We start from the raw sequence: 19,364 nt of genomic DNA on the forward strand, positions 1-19,364 counted from the left end.
TAATCTGGCAGGTAATACAACTTGTTCTGTTTCTATTCACAGCTTTACCACATTTCTTTTAATAACATGAAAGCACTTTTATTGTAAAGGTATGAAACTAAGGGTTAGAAAAGCAGACCTTGATAAAAACTAGACACCAACTGATGTCTATGTAGTCCTAACTTCCTGAGGTTTGAGAACTGTAAATTGCTACAACCTATTCTCGGAGTTCTGGTGGTACAGTGGTTAACACATTTAGCTGCTAGCCAGGTCAGCGGCTCAAATCCAGCAGCTGCTCCATTGGAGAAAGATGAAGCAGTCTGCTTCCATTAAGATTACAGCCTTGGAGACCCTGCGGGGGCAGTTCTCCTCTGTGCTATACAGTCACTAGGAGTCAGAGTCACCCATGGCAGTGGGTTGGCTTGGGTTTTTCTATCCTATTCTGCTGGCATCACTAAGGGACAGGAGAACACTTTCTCCACCCTACTTCTCAGAGAATTCCAGGGGTTAAGTTTCTGGGAAAAGAGGTATTCCTGAAGAATGGGCTGTTTATTTTGGTTTGTGCCCTGAATGAGGTCCCCTGAACTATGAGAAAAGCAGAGAGGCTGAAATGCTGGAGACGTCTCCTCTCCAGGGAAAGCATCTGAGGAGAATAGGGAAAAACTACTCTGAGGTAATGGCTGACTCTGGTAGTTGACTGCATGGTTTTCAAGAGATGAGACGCTGAACAGGCTCCCTCGTGAGACCAACACCAACACTCAGGACGTCTCATTCCATGCATCCTGGGTGGAGTACAAATACCCAGGAAACCTGTTCAGATACTTATCTTAAAAGACGCCTTACTGCATTTCCTCAAATCTAAGACACAGTTGTTGACGTTTTAGCCTCTCTGAAAATGAGAGGCATCTGAAAATCGAGGTGTCTCAGAGGTGGCAGCTTGATTAGGGTGGCTGTGGACTGAACTGTGTCCTCCAGACAGCTACCCTGAAGTCCTCACCCTACAGGGTGAGTGTGGCCTTGTGTGGGGGGAGGGCTTTCCTCGGCAGGCATCACTGGTGAAATTAAATGAGGTCGCGGCTGAGTGGGGTGGGTCCCGATCCTAATCACTTCTGAGTAGCTTCTTATAAAAGAGGGCAGACAGGGACACAGAGTCACACACGGAAGGAAGAGGGCATGTGAGATCCGTCTGCGAGCCAAAGAACTCTGAGAAGCACACCCCGGGCTACCGACACTGCCAGAGACGAGGAAAGATCTTCCCCAGAGCAGACCGAGGAACACCACAGGCCTGCTGGCACCTTGAGGCAAACCAAGAAAATGCAGTTCTGTTCTTTAAAGCCATGACTGCGGTATTTTGTTGTGGCAGCCCTAGGAGACCACGACAGTCATCATTGCCTGAGGCCATTGGTTTCCCTTGTGCTGTCCTTGTCACGTGGCCCGAATAGCAATGTGACAGAGTCCATGTCTAGATGAGACTAACAGAGTGATTTCAGAAGGTGTGGCATTGGAACTCTGTGGTCAAAAGCACCGCGGCACTGTTTAATTGGGAGCACTTCCCCTTTCCTGCTGTTTCTTACAGTCTCCCACACTCAGTGAAACATGTACATAACCTTCCTGGAGTCACTGGGGCCTATTTAGCATTCTGATGTAGAGAGAGATTTCTTCTGAGAATTCCCATTCTACAGGACTGGAACATAGCTTTCTAACATCAAAGATTACCTACTGTGCTGCCTGATGCAGGCTAATTATGACCTCTAATTAGTCCTACTGTAACTCAACCCTTCTCATAGAGTTCTGCTTGCTTAAAATCCATGATGGGGAAGTGGCTGCCGTTCCCATAAAGATGCAATGCCTCCTCTTCACTAGACAGCAAGAGGAGTTTTCTCTTGAGAATATGACATTTATGAAATACTGTATTTAGAGAAATTTTTACCTCAGAGCAAAGAGTTCACCCATTTTCTGCATAACTTCTTCATGAGATAGTTTCACTTTCTTCCCAGCTTTTAAAGCCTATTTAAAAATAAAACAAAACAAAAAAACAATTTTTTAAAACAATTTCTTTTTAAAGAAAATATATCCAATCCGTAATAGGATAGGAGCATAAAGCAAATTCTGCAGTGGCATAATTTTAATTCCACCTAAATACCATCTCCCGGATGACCATCTCCCCGCTGCCTGTCTTAACTTGCCCTAGGATTTCAAAACCTTATCAGGTATTTTATGTTCCTTTTTTATTTCCCTTCTCATCAGCATTTCCATGTTGTTGTTTAGTGCTGTCGAGTTGTCTCGACTCACAGTGACCTTATGTACAACAGAACGAAGCACTGCCCAGTCCTGTGACAACTCCACGACCAATGCCATCCCTGAGCCCATCATTGCAGCCAGTGTCAATCCACCTTGTTGAGGACTTTCCCCTCTTTTGTTGACCCTCCACCTTACCAAGCATGACATCCTTCTCCAGGGAATGGTCCCTTTCTGACAACATGGCCAAAGTAGGTGAGATGAAGTCTGGCCATTCTCGCTTCCAAGGAGCATTCCAGCTGCACTTTTTCCAGGACACACTTGTTAGTTCTTTTAGCAGTCCACGGTACCTTCAGAATTCTTTGCCAACACAACTGAAAAGCATCAACTCTTCTTCAGTCTTCCTTATTCATTGTCCAGCTCTCACATGCATATGAGGCAACTGAAAATACCATGGCTTGGGTTAGCCACACCTTAGTCTTCAAAGTGACATCCTTGCTCCTCATCACTTGAAAGAGGTCTTTTGCAGAATATATGCCCAAAGCAATACGTCGTCTGATGTCCTGACTGCTGCTTCCATTTGTGTTGATTGTGGAACCAAGTAATATGAAGTCCTTGACAACTTCAATCTTTTCTCCATTTATTATGATGCTGCTTATTGGTCCAGTTGTGAGGATTTTCGTTTTCTTTATATTGAGATTTACTCCATACTGCAGATTGAAGTCTTCAATCTTCATCAGTAAGTGTTTCAAGTCATCCTCACTTTCAGCAACCAAAGTGTCATCTGCCTATCATAGGTGGTTAATGAGTTTTCCTCCAGACCTGATGCCCCGTTCTTGGATTATTATTTCCATATGCATTCCTAATCGCTTATCAGAAAAGCAGGGACTCTTTTCTCAAATATAATTAGAATATTTTTTCACAGTAAAAACAAAATTAATTACAGTGATTATTTTTAATGTATTCTGAAATTTTAACATACTTTTGAATGCTTTTTTTATGCTACTATTTTTCTCACACTTTAGCCAAACATCTTTTAAAAGCAAGAAACATGGTCATAATCTCCTCACAGGAAACAGTTCACTTTTTTTCTTTTTATTTAGTTACATTAAAAATATTATACTATGAGAGAAAATAACTAGATTCTAAACAACTAGATTCAAACTTCTAAAAGTAAAAAAAAAAAAAAAAAACCTCAATATGAGTTTTCTCATTTTATTCATCTTTTTTTTAACTTTCTAGAATACCAAAGCACCCCCCACCAAAAAAAATCAAAAACCGAATCTGACTCATACTGACCCCCTTGCTTGGGTTTCTGAGGAGGTATTTCTACGGAAGTAGATTGCCCAATCTTCCTTCCGAGGAGTGCCTGGCGGGTTTGAACCACCAGCCTTCTGATTACCACTCAAATGCCCTAGGCACTATGCCACCAGAAGTCCCCTTTTTCTAGAACAAGAAATAGAATATTTTATAAGTAATAGAAGTTCTTTTTTGCTGAAATTTAGTGCAGCTTCCCTAGTGGTTATCATGATTTTGTTGTACGCCTAACTGCATTATTGTATGTACTGAAAACTTTGTATTTTTCCCCAAATAGAAATCAATCTTTCAAAACAGCATAAAATTGATATACGTACCTCTGGAATAGACTGAATAGATTCAATAAACTTATCCAGTGATGCTTCCCAAATAGCCAGTTTCACTGAGAGGAAACAAAACTGATAATGAAGTTTAATCTATGATCATATCCATGTTTATATACAAATGCCTTACCACACAGCACCTTTACTGCCATCTCAACAGTACTGGAAGAGGTAAACGTACTAAATATTTAAAGCTGAAATGTTAGAATACTTCTTATTATTATAAAGGACAGCACTAATGTGGAAAAAAGTACAGGGACATGAGTAGATTTCCAAGCCATGCTGCATCTATTCAGAGCTGTGTCGGGCAGGATTCCTGATATTCCAGTTTCACATCTCAGAAACCAGAATGTGGAAGGTCCACCTTGTGACTCTGGGCAGCTCCGCAGACCAGGCAAGAGAAGGCTTCTCAGGCTACCCGTCCACCCTTCAGGCTCTGGGTGAAGCTCCAGAATCGGAAGCCACCTAAGTGGTTTCGCCAGGTGGCCTCACCGGCACCTAACGGAGACAGGGGCGCCAGCAGCTCTGAATACGAGAACTGGAAATGCCTCAACTACTGTTGCACTCAGTCTCACGGTTCCTTCACAACAACTTGAAGCAACTGTGACTCTGTGTCATTCCTGCAAAAAACTAGTCTTGTTTTCCAACACAGCAGCCTGTGCCCAGTTTTATGGGCTTGCGAGCAGCAAGGCTGGAAGTTTGAGTCCACCTAGGGATCCTTCAGAAGAAAGGCTTGGCCATCTTTTCTGAAAATATCGCCCACTGAAAAGCCTGTGAAGTGCGGCCCCACTCTGGCACACATGGCGCAACCAAAGCCAGAGTCTGCTCAAGGGCAGTTGGTTCTTGGTACTGATTTAAGGCCAGGGCCCGAAGATGGTGGGCACACGGCTTGGGGCTGCTTGGCTTGGCCTTGGGGCCAGCTTTACTTTAAGGCCGGGCCCTGGAGAAGGCGAGTGTGTGGCTTGGGGCTACTTGGCCTGGCTTTGGGGCTGGGCTTTATTTTAAGGCCGGGCCCTGGAGAAGGCAAGCATGCGGCTTGGGGTTGCTTGGCCTGGCTTTGGGGCCAGCTGTATTTTAAGGCTGGGCCCCTGGAGAGGCTGGCACAGAATGGTTAGAAACTACTAAGGGAGGCAAACTTGTCTGTCAGTTTGATATCCTGTGGTGGTTTCCGTGTTGCTATGAGGCTGCAGATTATACCACTAGGGCTGCAAAATGCCAGCAGGGTTCCGCACGGTGGGCAGGTTTCAGCAGCGCTTCTAGGCTAAGAGACTCGGAAGAAAGAAGAGACCATCCACTTCTCAAAAAATTGGCCAGTGAAAACCTTATGAATAGCAGTGAAACACTGTCTGATATATTACTAGAAACTTTATGAACAGCCCTGAAACACTGTCTGATATTGTGCTGGAAGATGAGCCCATCAGGTTGGATGGCACTCAAAATGACTGGGGAAGAGCTGCCTCCTCAGAGTAGACACGACCTTAATGATATGGATGGAGTAAAGCTTTTGGGACCTCCACTGGCTGATGTGGCCTGACTCAAAATGGGAAGAAACAGCTGCAAACATGCATTAATAACTGGAACATGGAATGTATAAAGTATGAATCTAGGAAACTGGAAGTTGTCAAAAATGGAATGCATGAAGATCGATATCCTAGGCATTAGTGAGCTGAAATAGACTGGTTTTGGCCATTTTGAAGCCGACAACCATGTGATCTACTATGCCAGGAATGACAAACTGAAGAAGAATGGTGTGGCAATCAGCATCACAAAGACTGTTTCCAGATCTGTCCCAAAGTACAATGCTGTCAGTGATAGGATAACATCCATACACCTACAAGGAAGACCCATTAATATGACTATTATTCAAATTTATGCACCAACCACCAAAGCCAAAGATGAGGAAATTGAAGATTTCTACCAACTTCTGCAGTCTGAAATTGACCAAACATACAATCAAGGTGTGTTCATTATCACTGGTGACTGGAACGTAAAAGTTGGAAACAAAGAAGAGTACCAGTAGTTGGAAAATAAGGCCTTGGTGACAAAAATAATGCTAGAGATTGCATGACAGAATTTTTCAAGACCAAGAACTTATTCATTGCAAATACCTTTTTGTCAACAACATGAATAATGGCTATACACGTGGACTTCACCAGATGGAATACACAGGAATCAGATTAACTACATCTGTGGCAAGAGGGAATGGAGAAGTTGAGTATCTTTGGCCAAAACAAGGCCAGAAGCAGACTGTGGAACAGACCATCAACTGCTCATATGCAAGTTCAAGTTGAAGCTGAAGACAATTAAAACAAGTTCACAAAAGCCAAAATATAACCTTGATAATATCCCACCTGAATTTAGAGACCATCTAAATAACAGATTTGATGCACTGAAGACCAATGACCAAAAACCAGAGGAACTGTGGAATGACATCAAGAATATCATCTATGAAGAAATCAAGAGATCATTAAAAGCACAAGAAAGAAAGAAAAGACCAAAGTGGATGTCAGAAGAGACTCTGAAACTTGCCCTTGAGCAAAGAGTAGCTAAAGCAAATGGAAGAAATAACAAGATAAAAGAGCTGAACAGAAAAATTCAAAGAGCAGCTTGAGAAGACAAAGCCAATTATTATAATGAAATGTGCAAAGACCTGGAGTTAGAAAACCAAAAGGGAAGAACACGCTCAGCATTTCTCAAGCTGAAAGAACTAAAGAAAAAATTTAAGCCTCGAGTTGGATTACTGAAAGATTCTATGGGTAAAATATTGAATGATGCAAGAAACATCAAAAGAAGATGGAAGGAATACACAGAGTCATTGTACCAAAAGGAACTGGTTGATGTTCTTCCATTTCAGGAGGTGGCATATGATCAAGAACCAATGGTACTGAACAAAGAAGTTGAAGCTGCACTGAAGGAAATGGCAAAGAACAAGGCTCCAGGAATTGACGGAATACCCATGGAGATGTTTCAACAAATGGATGCCATGCTGGAGGCATTCACTTGGCTATGCCAGGAGATTTGGAAGACAGCTACCTGGCCAACTGACTGGAAGAGATCCATATTTGTACTCATTCCAAAGAAAGGTGAACCCACAGAATGAGGAAATTATCAAACAATATCATTAATATCACATGCAAGTAAAATCTTACTGAAGATAATTCAAAAACGGTTGCAGCAGCATATTGACAAAGAGCTTCCAGAAATGCAAGCTGGATTCAGAAGAGGACAAGGAACGAGGGATATCATTGCTGATGTCAGATGGATCTTGGCTCAAAGCAAAGAATACGAGAAAGATGTTTACTTATATTTTATTGACTATGCAAAAGCATTTGATTATGTGGATCATAACAAATTATGGATAACATTGAGAAGAATGGGAATTCCAGAACACTTGATTGTACTCATGAGGAACCTGTACATAGACCAGGAGGCTGCTGTTCAAACAGAACAAGGGGATACTGCATGGTTTAAAATCAAGAAGGGTTAATTCCTTTCACCACACTTATGCAATTTGTATACTGAGCAAATAATCTGAGAAGGCGGACTACATGAAGAAAACGTGGCCTCAGGATTGGTGGAAGACTCATGAACAACCTGCGATATGGTGATGACACAACTTTGCTGAAAGTGAGGACTTGAAGCACTTACTAATGAAGATTAAAGACTGCAGTCTGACAGGGAAGAGGTAACTATGTGGACGAAGTAGGAGGGGAGCTGTTGCATTGTGGGAAATTGTAGTCAATGTCATGAGACAAAGTGTATGTGAGGTGCTGTATGGAAAGTGAATTTGCTCTGTAAGTTTTCACCCACTTCACAATAAAAATTTTTTAAATAAATAAATAAATATTTATAGAAAGACTACAGTGTGCAGTATGGATTATACCTCAATATTACAAAAACAAAAATCCTCACAAATGGTCCAGTAAACAGCTTCATGATGGATGGAGAAAAGATTGAAGTTGTCAAGAATTTCATATTGCTTGGTTCTACAATCAACACCAATCAATGGAAGCAGCAGTCAAGACATCAAGACAATGTATTACATTGGACAAATCTGCTGCAAAAGACCCTTTCAAGTGATGAAGAGTAAAGATATCTCCCTGAAGACTAAGGTACGCCTAACCCAAGCCACTGTATTTTCATTCACCTCTTATGCACGTGGGAGCTGGACAATGAATAAGGAAGAGCGAAGAAGAGTTGATGCTTTTGAGTTGTGGTTTTGGAGAAGAATGCTAAGATTACCACGGACTGCTAAAAGGGCTAACAAATCTGTCCTGGAGGAAGTGCAGCTGGTATGCTCCCTGGAAGTGAGAATGGCCAGACTGTTGTCAGAAGGAACCATTCCTTGGAGAAGGATATCATGCTTGTAAAGTGTAGGGTCAATGAAAAAGGGGAAGGCCCTCAATGAGATGGGCTGACACAGTGGCCGCAACGATGGACTCAAGTATAGCAAGGATTGTGAGGCTGGGACAGGTCCAGGCAGTGCTTCGTTCTGCTGTGCAAAGGGTCGCTATGAGTTGTGTGGACTATGCATTCCATAGGCCCAGTAATCACAGAGATAAGGGAGGAGAGGAAAACAAAGTAATAATAACCCTAAGACTATGTTTGGACAGTAAACTCTATCAATACAGTTACTAAGGAATGAGTGACTTCAACACGGCTACTCTATTTTATATTACACATTCTATTTGTTCCTGTTGGAGGAAAATAAAGCAAACTGAATGCTAAGGTTTCACTGAGTAGCTTGTGAAAACATCCCGGGATGAAATGAAAACAGCGTAACTTACCTGAAAGGCAAAGGGCGTTTGAGAAGGCAAACTTCTCCAGGATGCTGTCATCTAAATCCAGCTCAGAATTTAACTTAATTTCCCCTCTGTGGAGTTTTGACTGCCCCCTGGAGAAGGGAAAACAAAAAGAAGCTTCTGAATTTTAAAAACCACTTCAATTTCTTCTGAGATCATTTTGGCAATTTGTACCAAGAGTCTTATAAACGTTCTCCTCCGTTTTGGTGCCCATAATGGCATTGCTAGGAATTTATCCTAAAAGAAATAATCAAAGACACAAGAAACATCTGTGTACAAAAGAACTTCGATGACCATATATTTAATAGTTAAAAAAAAAAAAAAAAAAACAGGAAAAAAACTAATATTCATCAGGTGAAAGGTTTACCCATAGTATGTCCTCATAACACAATTTTTAAAAGTGTGCTTTAGAAGGGTCTTTACTAGAAAGGAAAAATGTTCACATTAAAATGCTAAGTGAAAAATGCTGACAAAACACCAAAACCAAACTCATGCCATCAAGCCGATTCTGACTCACAGAGACTCCCACTGAGTTTCCAAGGCTATTAATCCTTACGGAAACAGACTGCCTCATCTTTCTTCCAAGGAGCAGCTGGTGGATTTGAACAGCTGACCTTCTGGTTAGCAGCCAAATGCCTTAACCACTACAGCACCATAATTGTACACAATGTAACCTAAAAATCACAATGACACAGTGGGGATGAGATGGGAGACTGGGACCCTGTCAAAAACTAAGGAGTCCATGAGGGGGACTTCAGAATGCACCGGGGACCAGGGGATGGGAGGAAATCTCTCAACAGAAAGGTCACATGTAAACGAGAAAAATACAGGGGAGCCTTCCCAAAAGGAAGACAGAGAGGAGGCCTGCTGGGGGTGCTGAGAGGCACAATCGTTCTGACAACTGAGCTGGAGGAAAAGAGCACACGGACAGTACAATTGACCAGATGCTCTGTGGGGTGGGCCCACACCACAGAATGCAGTGAGGCAGCCAGTCCCTGGAATCACAGGCAGGACCCCATCACAACTGCATCAGGCAAGGCAGCCGCCACGACTGTATTTCTGACAAGAAAGCAAACAGCTGACTCTGGGACTCTGGGTATTGAGGATGTTAGCTCTTCACAGATTGTAAGGTAGCGTTTGTGTGTATGTGGGTGGGTGGGTGGGTTGAGGGTGAGCACCTATTAAGCCATAGCTTCACCTGGAAGCAGAGCACAGAGGTGACTCATGGCAACTGTAAGCACACAGCCTACCATTAATAAGATGGATCAAATTCTATTCACTCCTCACTTGCTCTCTGTTTGGCTTACACCCTTGCTTTCTACTGCAACCAGCATGGACCCAGGCCCCTGCCTACTTTTCAGGTGTCTGTAGGCAAGATTCTGCTGAACCTAGTCTGAAAGCCAGTTGCTTGTAACTGTGTCACAGGGTTTTTGTGATGACTGATGAAATGACGTAGGGCAAGCACAGGAGCAGCACTGTGTGCATGGTGAGTACTTCATCAACACTGGCTACTGCTATGGGCTGGTCTCGATCCCCCAAACGATACACTGAAGTCCTAACCACTGCACCTGGGACTGTGACCTAACTTGGAAGTGGCATCTTTGTAGATGTAGTTAGTTAAATCAACATGAGATTATACTGGAATAGGGTGGGCCCCAAACTAATCTGACTGGTGTCTTTACAGCCAGAGGAGAACTGATGGCAGAGAGGACACAGCCGTGTGCAGACAGACGCACGGGCTGGAGCGATGCTGCCAACAGCAAGGAATGCTCTGCCACTGGGAGCTGGGAGAGACCACAAGGAGGTTCTCCCAGACCCTTCAGAGAGCACGGCCCTGCTGCCACTTTGACTTTGAACTTCCAGCCTCCAGACCTGTGAGAGAATGAATTTTCTCTTGTAAGCACCCAGGGTGTAGTGCTCTGTTACAGCAGCCCCAGGAAACCAGGAACAGCCAGGATTACTAGTTGTCACACCATCTGGTCATGCTATGGCCACAGTCTCTTCCAAATTTTCCAAAAGCTCTGCCTTATCACCTCCTTTTTTTTTTTTTTTTTTAATGTTCTATAGACTATTTTCTTCTTCTTTTTTTTAATTCTTATTGTGCTTTGGGTGAAAATTTACAGAGCAAATTCATCTTTCATACAGCAGCTCACATACACTTTGTCTCATGACATTGATTACAATTTCTCACAAAGCAACAGCTCCCCTCCCCCTTCCTCCCTGTAGTTACCTCTTCCCTGTGTCCTTCCCTTCCATGCACTCCTGCCCCCCGAGCTGTCTCCCTGTGAATACACAGCCCTCCTATTCTCCCATGACTGTTCTCTCCAAGGAGTGTATCTGTTGTTTTTGTTATGTGCTGTTGAGTCGGCCCTGACTCATAGCGACCCCTCCTTGGGTTTCTGAGGCAGTATCACTACAGAAATAGATTGTCCAACCTTCCATCTGAAGAGTGGCTGGTGGGTTTGAACTGCCAGCCTTCTGGTTAGAAGTCAAGTGCCTTAGGCATTATGCTACCAGAACTCCTAGGAGTATATCTAGCTAATGTAAATGTTCAGCTCACATGCCTGTCTTTTGTTTGGCTGGAAGCCACAGGACTGGGTTCAATTCCACACCTGGAGGGCAGCTAGGGGTCATAGTCTCAGGGCTTCCACCAGGCTCTATCATACCAGCAAACCTGGTCCCTTTTTTTTGGTTTGTTTAATGATTTTGATTTTTGTTCCACATTGTTCACCCACTCTATCCAGGATCTCCTACATAGATCCCTCTCTGAGTGGTTGGAAGTGTGAACCAGGCAGCATCTAGCTCTTCTGGTCAAGTAGTCACATAGGCTGAATTACCTCCTTTCTTAAGAACCTATTTTTGCCTCCTAATATTCCACAAGGCAGGTAGCTCCGTGAGGAAAGAGACCTTTCTGTCTAGTTCTGCTTTCTCCCGCTGCCCTCACATCTCTCTTCCTTTTTCCTCCCTTGCTGAGACAGGGTAAGGGAGAAGCAGGTAATCCACTGCCAATCCACACACCTTGCCTGAGACCAGTCCTCAAGGCTCGAACTTCTCACCTCAGACTGGTGCTAGAAGCTCGAACTTCCTGCAGCACCCCATTTCTACATGTGGTTCTCTTAGATCACCCCTGCCGTCTATTCCTTTTTTTTGTGTGTGTGTGTGATTTGGGTGAAAATTTACAGAGCAAATTCACTCTCCATACAGCAGTTCACATATACTTTGTCTCATGTCATTGACCACAGTTTACCACAATGCAACAGCTCCCCTCCCACTTCCTCCCCATAGTTACCTCTTCCCAGTGTCCATCCCTCCACACTCTCCTGCGCCCTGAGCTGTCTCCCTGTGCATAAGCAGCCCTTCTTTCTCCCATGATTGTTCTCTCCAAGGAGTGTATCTACTCGAGGTAAATGTTTAGCTCATATGCCTGTCTTCTGTTTGGCTGGAAACAACAGGTGTGGGTTCAATTCCAGACCTGAAGGGTAGCTAGGGGCCATAGTCTCAGTGGTTCCACCAGGCTCTATCGGACCAACAAACCTGGTCCCCACCTTTTTTTTTTTTTCTCTCCAAATGATTTTGAGTTTTGTCCACATTGTTCTCCCTCTCTATCAAGGATCTCCATAGATCCCCTTCCAAGTGGATGACAGTGGTAGCCGGGCACCATCTAGTTCTTCTGGTCTCATAGTCATATAGGCTGCAGATCGGATGGTGTACCAGTCACTAGGACTAATTGTTTCCATGAATTTTGGTTTTCTTCATTCTTCTTTGCTCTGGACGAGGAGAGACCCATCATTGCATCTAGATGGCAGCTTGCTAGCTTTTAAGATCCCAGTCACTACTCGCCAAAGTAGGAGATGGAACAATGTTTTGTATAGTATGTTATGCCAATTGAGCTTGATGTCCCCTGTGACTATGGTCCCAAGCCCGCAGGTTCAACTGTCTATTCCTTTTTATACTCAAAACTGATAGGGAAACAATTAACGAATAGAACACTTCACCACAATAATGTGAGAGGCTCAATTTGATGCAGACATACTGTTTTACTGTTTTAGGCTGCCTAGAAAACTACCAATTTGGGGTTATTCTTCTACTTGTTTTAATCTGTGGGTAGCTTGAGAAGTTAGAAAAATCATGTCTATCCATGAGTAGTTACTGCATTATGCAGGCTTTGGAGCTGTAACGCTAAGTTTCCTTGAAATCTGTCTCCAAGTTCATAAACAAATTGTCTCCTCTCCTGCTTCCCAGTCTGCCTCCAGTGCCTTCCCACATTTGATACAAGCTGCTTACTCTGTTTTCACGTAGTTCAGCTCTTCATTTTCCCAGTGGACCAACGCGATCTCATAGGGCTGAATTTCGTGTTTTTCCAAAACTTGCATCACATGCTTCATCTGGAAGAAAAGGAAATTTTATCTGCAATGGTAACTGACACCCTCTGTAAAGCCTGTCAGTGTTAATAATGCTATGTTTCCATCACTTTTAATGACATTTCTTCTGTGCTTAGTTTTTAAGAAAGAAAAAGCAAGTTTGTTGTGATCCTAATTAGAATGACATATTCATTTGTTTCTACATGTGGAAAAGAGATGATCATAAAGATAATATGATCAGTATCTCAAAATCTAAAGAAAATCACTAATAGTGGTTTGATTTATAAAATCACTAGTAGTGTTTTAATTTATATTATAAATAATCTATTATTTATATACTTTTTGCTTTTAGAAGCAGCATACTTGTACAAATTTTAACAACATCAAACCCCCTGCCACTGAGCTGATTATGAGTCATAATGACCCTATAGACAGAGTAGACCTGCCCCACAGGGTTTGCAAGGCTGAGATCTTTAAGGAAGCAGACTGCCCCACCTTTCTCATGCAGAGCAGCTGGTGGGTTTGAACCTCCAACCTTTCAGTTAGCAGCTGAGCACTTAAGCACTGCACCACAAGGGCTCCTTTTAAACAACCCAGAGGTGTAGAAAGGGAAGCTCTCTGCTTCCCCAAAGTCCTAACCCCCAGAGAGGGCCAGCATTAAACTTGGTGCACCCCTTTCCAGAGTTTTCTTTCTGCAGGGCCCATTTATTTAGCTTTTTATATAATGTGGGCTCACTCTGTGTAGATGAACATTTTTTAATGGTATTCTCTCTAATGAAGGAACCAGCACTGACTGAACCATCCTCCACGTCAGTCAGCAGGGGACCACTTCTACTGTTCACAATGACGTTACAGCAAACCCTTCTTATGCACACACCTCTGGCCTTACGGTAATACCACTGTAGGACCTACTAGATTCAAGGCATGCGTATGTACACATTTGATCAATATTGCTACACTGCTCCCCAAAAGAGTTTCCCAATCTTAGAATCTAAACATCATCTGTGAGAGCACTCTGAAAAAACTGGGTACTGTCAGGTTTTAAGAGCTTTGCTACTTCAAACAGCCAATCTCTATTTATTTTATGAGTAAAGTTGAATAAAATTTTCTCCCATTTATTGGTCATTTATATTTCCTTTTCTCCAGGATTTCCCCCCATATGTGTATGTATCACCTTGTAGGAAAACTGGGATTATATGAGGCACATTTTCAAATCAGTGCTGGTACTGTACTGGTTTTGTAATCTGTCCTTAACTGTATCACCTACATCGGCAATTTCCCAGGAATAACTAGTTGGTTTTTTGCACATAACTTTAAAGAGCTGCAGGATACTCAGTTGCATGATATAATTAACAAGTATTTATTATTGCATATTATGCTTATTTCTAGTGGTGCAGTGAATTGCTTAATATGCCCTTCTAGCCATAGTCCTTCATTTTGGGATTGCTATAATCCTAGCCTCTGTGCCTGTGTTTACAGTTCCATTTTAGGATGAGTTGTCTGCAGTGTCGATGAGGCAGGATTTGGGTGCATGTATCTTGAATCCCGCCTTGCTGGAAGGTGTGACTCAAGTCACCACCCTCAGTGTCCTTAAGGGCACGTATATGAAAATTCTGGTAAAGTTCACTGTCTTGCCCTGGATCCCGCATCTGGCTCGCCATCATCTCACCCCTGGATCTTGGGACTCGAGCCAGCAGCCTATCGTCTGCCCTGATTCACCAACTTCCACAGTCTTGTGGGACAGCAGCCTGTCTTGTGACCTGCCGATTCGTGTTTGTCAGCCCCTGTAACCATGTGAGTGAGGAGGATCCACCAGGATGACGCCTGACCCACAGATCTGGGACTTCTCAGCCTCCACCACTGCACAGCCATTTCCTGAGCAGTCTCTGAGTTCTGCGAGACGTTACAGTGAACTAGGGATCCTGAAGCTGAGAGGGAGAACATTGAGGGGAGGAGGAGCTGATGTCAGAAAAGATGGAGTGCTACAACAATCTGGAAAAGTTGGACGCCTGGGACATCTTCAACCTCGGCCTCATAGGCACCAAGCCTTGTGCTGATCCTTCTCAAATAAATCATTCAAGCACTAGTTTTGTTATTATAAATAGTGTTTTGCTGAATACTTCTGCACATAATTCACCATGTATAACTATGATTCTTTCCTCCGGATAACTTTTAAGGTGTAAAATTGCTGGGTTAAATGTAAAACTTTTGATGCAAATTACCAAACTGCCTCTTAAAACCAAAAACAATCCAAACCCACTGTCACAGAGTTGTAACCGACTCACAGCGACCCCTCCTTGGATTTCTGAGGCGGTATCACTACGGAAGTAGATTGCTCAACCCTCCTTCTGAGGAATGGCTGGTGGGTGTGAACCGCCAGCCTTCTGGTTAGTAATCAAATGCCTTAGGCACTACACCACCAGAGTTCCTGCCTCTTAAAAGTCTGTATCACATAAATCTTGATTTGGATATTGTAGACATTATTTCCCATGGGTCAGAAAGTTCTAGAAAACTTAGTCTAGAATAAAACTCAGTGCGACCGGCTCCCAATGAACTGTGTGTCCACTATTTTTTGTAGATTACCAGATGCAAATACACCTCCTCATTTGCAGTGTGGCTAGTGTGCTTTGGAGCCATTGTGACTTGCTACAAATAGTACTTGCCCAGAGAATAGAACATGTAGGAAACTAAAAATAAGCCACAAGACAATTTGATTTTTGAAAACAAAACTGTTAGAATAAATACGCAATGCAAAACAACTAAGAAGTTGTGGATTATCGTTCTCTCTTCCAAAAGCTGTTACTGAGAGCTAATATTTCGCTTTTATTGTCAGAAAATGGAATTTTTACACTTTATTTATACTTACAGTTTTGTCTTTCACATTCCAAAACACAGCCGCTCCTTCCCTGATTTAAAAGAAGGAAAGAATCGGCTAAGTTAGAGGCGGAACACAGGCTTCAGTGTCACACGGGAAGCTGCCATGCTTAGGGGACTTGTCGGGTGTATCCAGGAAGCAATGTTAAAAATAGGATTTATGGATTGATTTGACATCACGGTCCCTAGATGGATTTGCTAAAACAAGAACCACTTTTTTGACTGTTGACAAATGCTGACTTCTCAAAGATTCGGTGTCTCACGTGGTTTGAAGAAGAAATAACTATTATTATGACACAGGCATACCTCAGATCACTGCAGAAAGCAGTGATCAACATCAAGTGAGTCACACAAATATTTAGGTTCTCAGTGTATACAAAAGTTATGTTGACACTCTATTGCAGTCTATTAGGTGTGCAACATTATGAAAATTGTGAAATATTGTGAGAACTACCAAAATGTGACACAGAGACATGAAGGGAGCACATGCTGTTGGAAAAATGGCACCGACAGACTTGCTCAACACAGGGCTGCCACAAACCTTTCATGTCTAAAAGACACAGCATCTGTGACATAGATGAGTATCTGCAGATGTGCAATGAAACAAGGTATGCTTGGGCTATGTAACTTCATGTATCCAGACTGCTTCATACCTGTTAATATGCTGTACAAAAATCAGATTTAGGAAAATCTGTGAGACCTGTCAAGCTCTCCTTAGGGCAGTGTGCGCTATGGGAAAAGAATAAAGGAGCATGCTTGAACGGCTGTGGCTTGAACAGTTGTAGAAGAAGAGACTGAGCTGATGGACTCAGAACACAGCTATGGAAGATGCATCCTTAAAGTGTTTCAAACAGAACTATGGTGAAGCCACGGGAGTGCCTGCAAATCCAATGCCGGTGCTGACAGAATTTAAGATCTACTTGTTTGATTTGATTTCTGCAGTGTCAGAGTTGAGGTGTTTTAGGTAGTACAGAAAATGAGACGTCAAGGGTATGAGCTATTGTACTGAAGGAAGACAAGGTGAAAGAGGAACATGTAAAAATATGTTGGCCCCACATTGTTCTTTAAACAGTTCTTGACCAACATGCTTAAGTACACGTATGGGTTTGTGCTTAGCACCTGAGATACAAAGATGAGTACAGTCTGTCTACCTTCAAGGAACTCCCGATCTAGAAAAGTGACACTCAAACTACCAGCTGCATTAGGGCAGGCGCTGTAACGGTTATGCACGGAGTACAATGGCATGCCCAGCAGAAGGAGCCCGACAAGTGAACAGGGGAGGTGCATGGCAGGGGAACATCACGGGCTCTGAGAGGAGACGGAGCAGGGCACCATCACAGAATAGCTAGCAGCTCACAGGCTGTGGACATGGGAACTCGTGGGCAATGAGTTAAAGAGGCAGGCAGCAGCCAAACCCTGAAGGGACTTTATGCCATGAGAAGAAAACAGTCTGGTCAAAACCCATGCAGCCTTCAGTAGGAGACTGTAGTGGCCAGAACCGCCTGTTAAAAATTACCCTGCCTACAACAGACAGAGTGCGGGTGGGGCAAGAGAGAGGCAGGCAGGGAGACCAGTTAGCAAGCTGGGGCAATAGGCCAGGGTGAAACACTTAAAATCCATAGCCAGAGTGAGAGCCTGGAAAACCACTTCCAAGGAGAATAGAGGTCTGGTGACTGACTGTGCCCCTTGCCCCTTCCTCTAGAGCTGGGCTGTGCAACGTGGTACCTGGACCCCCTACATGAACTTGAGTACTTGCAGTGTACCTAGTCCAAATGGAGATCCTCTCTGTAAGTGTAAAATGCACCCCAGATTCCAAAGCCTTAGTTCGAAAAGCATACTGTAAAATATTTCACCAATTATTTTCATATTGACTACATACTCAAATGAGATTGTAGATGTTGGGTTAAAAAACATACATTACTAAAATTAATCTCAGGCAACCTGTGATATTATTCATGCAGTTGGAATCAATTTCATCCATGTGTTAACGTGGCTACCAGCAGATCCCCAAGGACACAGGAGGTTTGCACTGTGTTTCTGCAGGACTGTGCTGCTCTGGAGGTCCACAGGAATCCGCGTGCCTCACGTACGTCATCAGGGACACTCTGAGTCTAGCTGGAATGAATGTGGGAATCTTGATGACATGCAAAGCTGGGGTCAAATGGAAGGTGAGGCACGAATAGGAACAAAGACAGAAGGACTAGGGCCACAAAAACATCACCCAAGTCTAGCTTCTGATGGGCATTCCACGTGCTTCTACCACACGACCGTGGGTAACGCGCTTATCCTTCTCACCCTCAGTTTCCTCAGCTGCAATGTGCTAATGAAAGGTCTTAGTCAAGTGCCTCGAGGACATTACATTATTTTAAGTAGCTTCTCTCATCATTATCACTGCCCACCAGCTACTCTGGAATCTGGTATTAGAACTCTTTCAAGAAAAAGTCCCTCCGAAGTTTAATTTAAAAATTAGAGATATTTTTTCACAATTCGGTATCATCATCTTTGTATAATAAATATTCTAAGGGCTTTCAAATGAAACATGTAACATTTGCCACTAAACTGTAGGTAAATGAGCAGTCATGATCAAAAATCAACAATAGGAAGATCAACAGGAAAAGAGTAAACAACATGGATACTGAACAACACCCTCCTGGAGAAAGACTGGGTAAGAGAAGAAATCAAAATTGAAATTCAAAAATTCCTTGAATCAAGCGAGAATGAAAACACAACATACCAAATCTTTGGGACACAGCAAAAGTAGTGATCAGAGGCTAATTTATAGCAATAAATGCACACAACAAAGGAAGACAAAGAAGGGGGAAGATTATTTCTTTTACAATTTCTTTATTTTTACAAATAAAGAAATAAAGGAGATTTACCAGAGGGTTCCTAAAATTGGCCAACTCTCCTAAATCAAGTAAGAAACACATGACAAAAATTCAAATATGTTTTGAGGATGTTTACTGTTAAACGAGATACACCCACACCTTCAAAGACCACTGTTACATGCACACTCCTCCCAAGGGTCTCCCTTATCTTACCTGAAGAAAAATATTGTTCCAGGATCCCCTTCTTTTGCAGAGCTTTCTACGCCCATCACCAGGATATTTGCTGCATCTATGATTTAAAACAAACGAAAGAAAAGCTACGCCACAGATGCCACGAGGTGTAAGGGTCACCCGTTAGCATGTAACTGAGCACTGGGGGCCTTCTCATTTCTCCACAGACTGTTAGCACCACACACAACAATGCCTGTCTTTTTACTAAGTTTCTGGAAACTACTTTAAACACGGAAGCGAAAAGACCAGAAGAAATTACCCTCACAAAACATTCACACAACCTGTGTTGTTATTATCAGTGCCACTTAAAACCACACGTTCACACCTATTTTGACTCAGTAATCACTAGTCTAGTTAACAATTATTAAAATCTTAGTTTCAATACAACTAAGGTTTAAGAATTAAACTTTC

At 42.9% G+C, this 19,364-nt stretch overlaps 1 protein-coding gene across 1 annotated transcript in view; it reads right to left on the reverse strand.

The window, feature by feature from the left end:
* RMND1 (required for meiotic nuclear division 1 homolog) overlaps positions 1-19,364 on the reverse strand; it is a 48,237-nt gene that overhangs the window by 10,990 nt on the left and 17,883 nt on the right. The window contains exons 3-8 of the mRNA XM_007943210.2: positions 18,936-19,011; positions 15,887-15,926; positions 12,944-13,044; positions 8,645-8,751; positions 3,852-3,916; positions 1,910-1,986 (exon numbers count right to left, since the gene is read on the reverse strand). Of these exons, the coding sequence (XP_007941401.1) occupies positions 1,910-1,986; positions 3,852-3,916; positions 8,645-8,751; positions 12,944-13,044; positions 15,887-15,926; positions 18,936-19,011 (466 nt within the window). The remainder of the gene's footprint in view (positions 1-1,909; positions 1,987-3,851; positions 3,917-8,644; positions 8,752-12,943; positions 13,045-15,886; positions 15,927-18,935; positions 19,012-19,364) is intronic.

The sequence above is a fragment of the Orycteropus afer genome, unplaced genomic scaffold (assembly GCF_000298275.1).
Source record: "Orycteropus afer afer isolate SDZICR_OR568_19922 unplaced genomic scaffold, OryAfe1.0 scaffold00101, whole genome shotgun sequence".
In the NCBI taxonomy this organism is placed as follows: Eukaryota; Metazoa; Chordata; class Mammalia; order Tubulidentata; family Orycteropodidae; genus Orycteropus; species Orycteropus afer.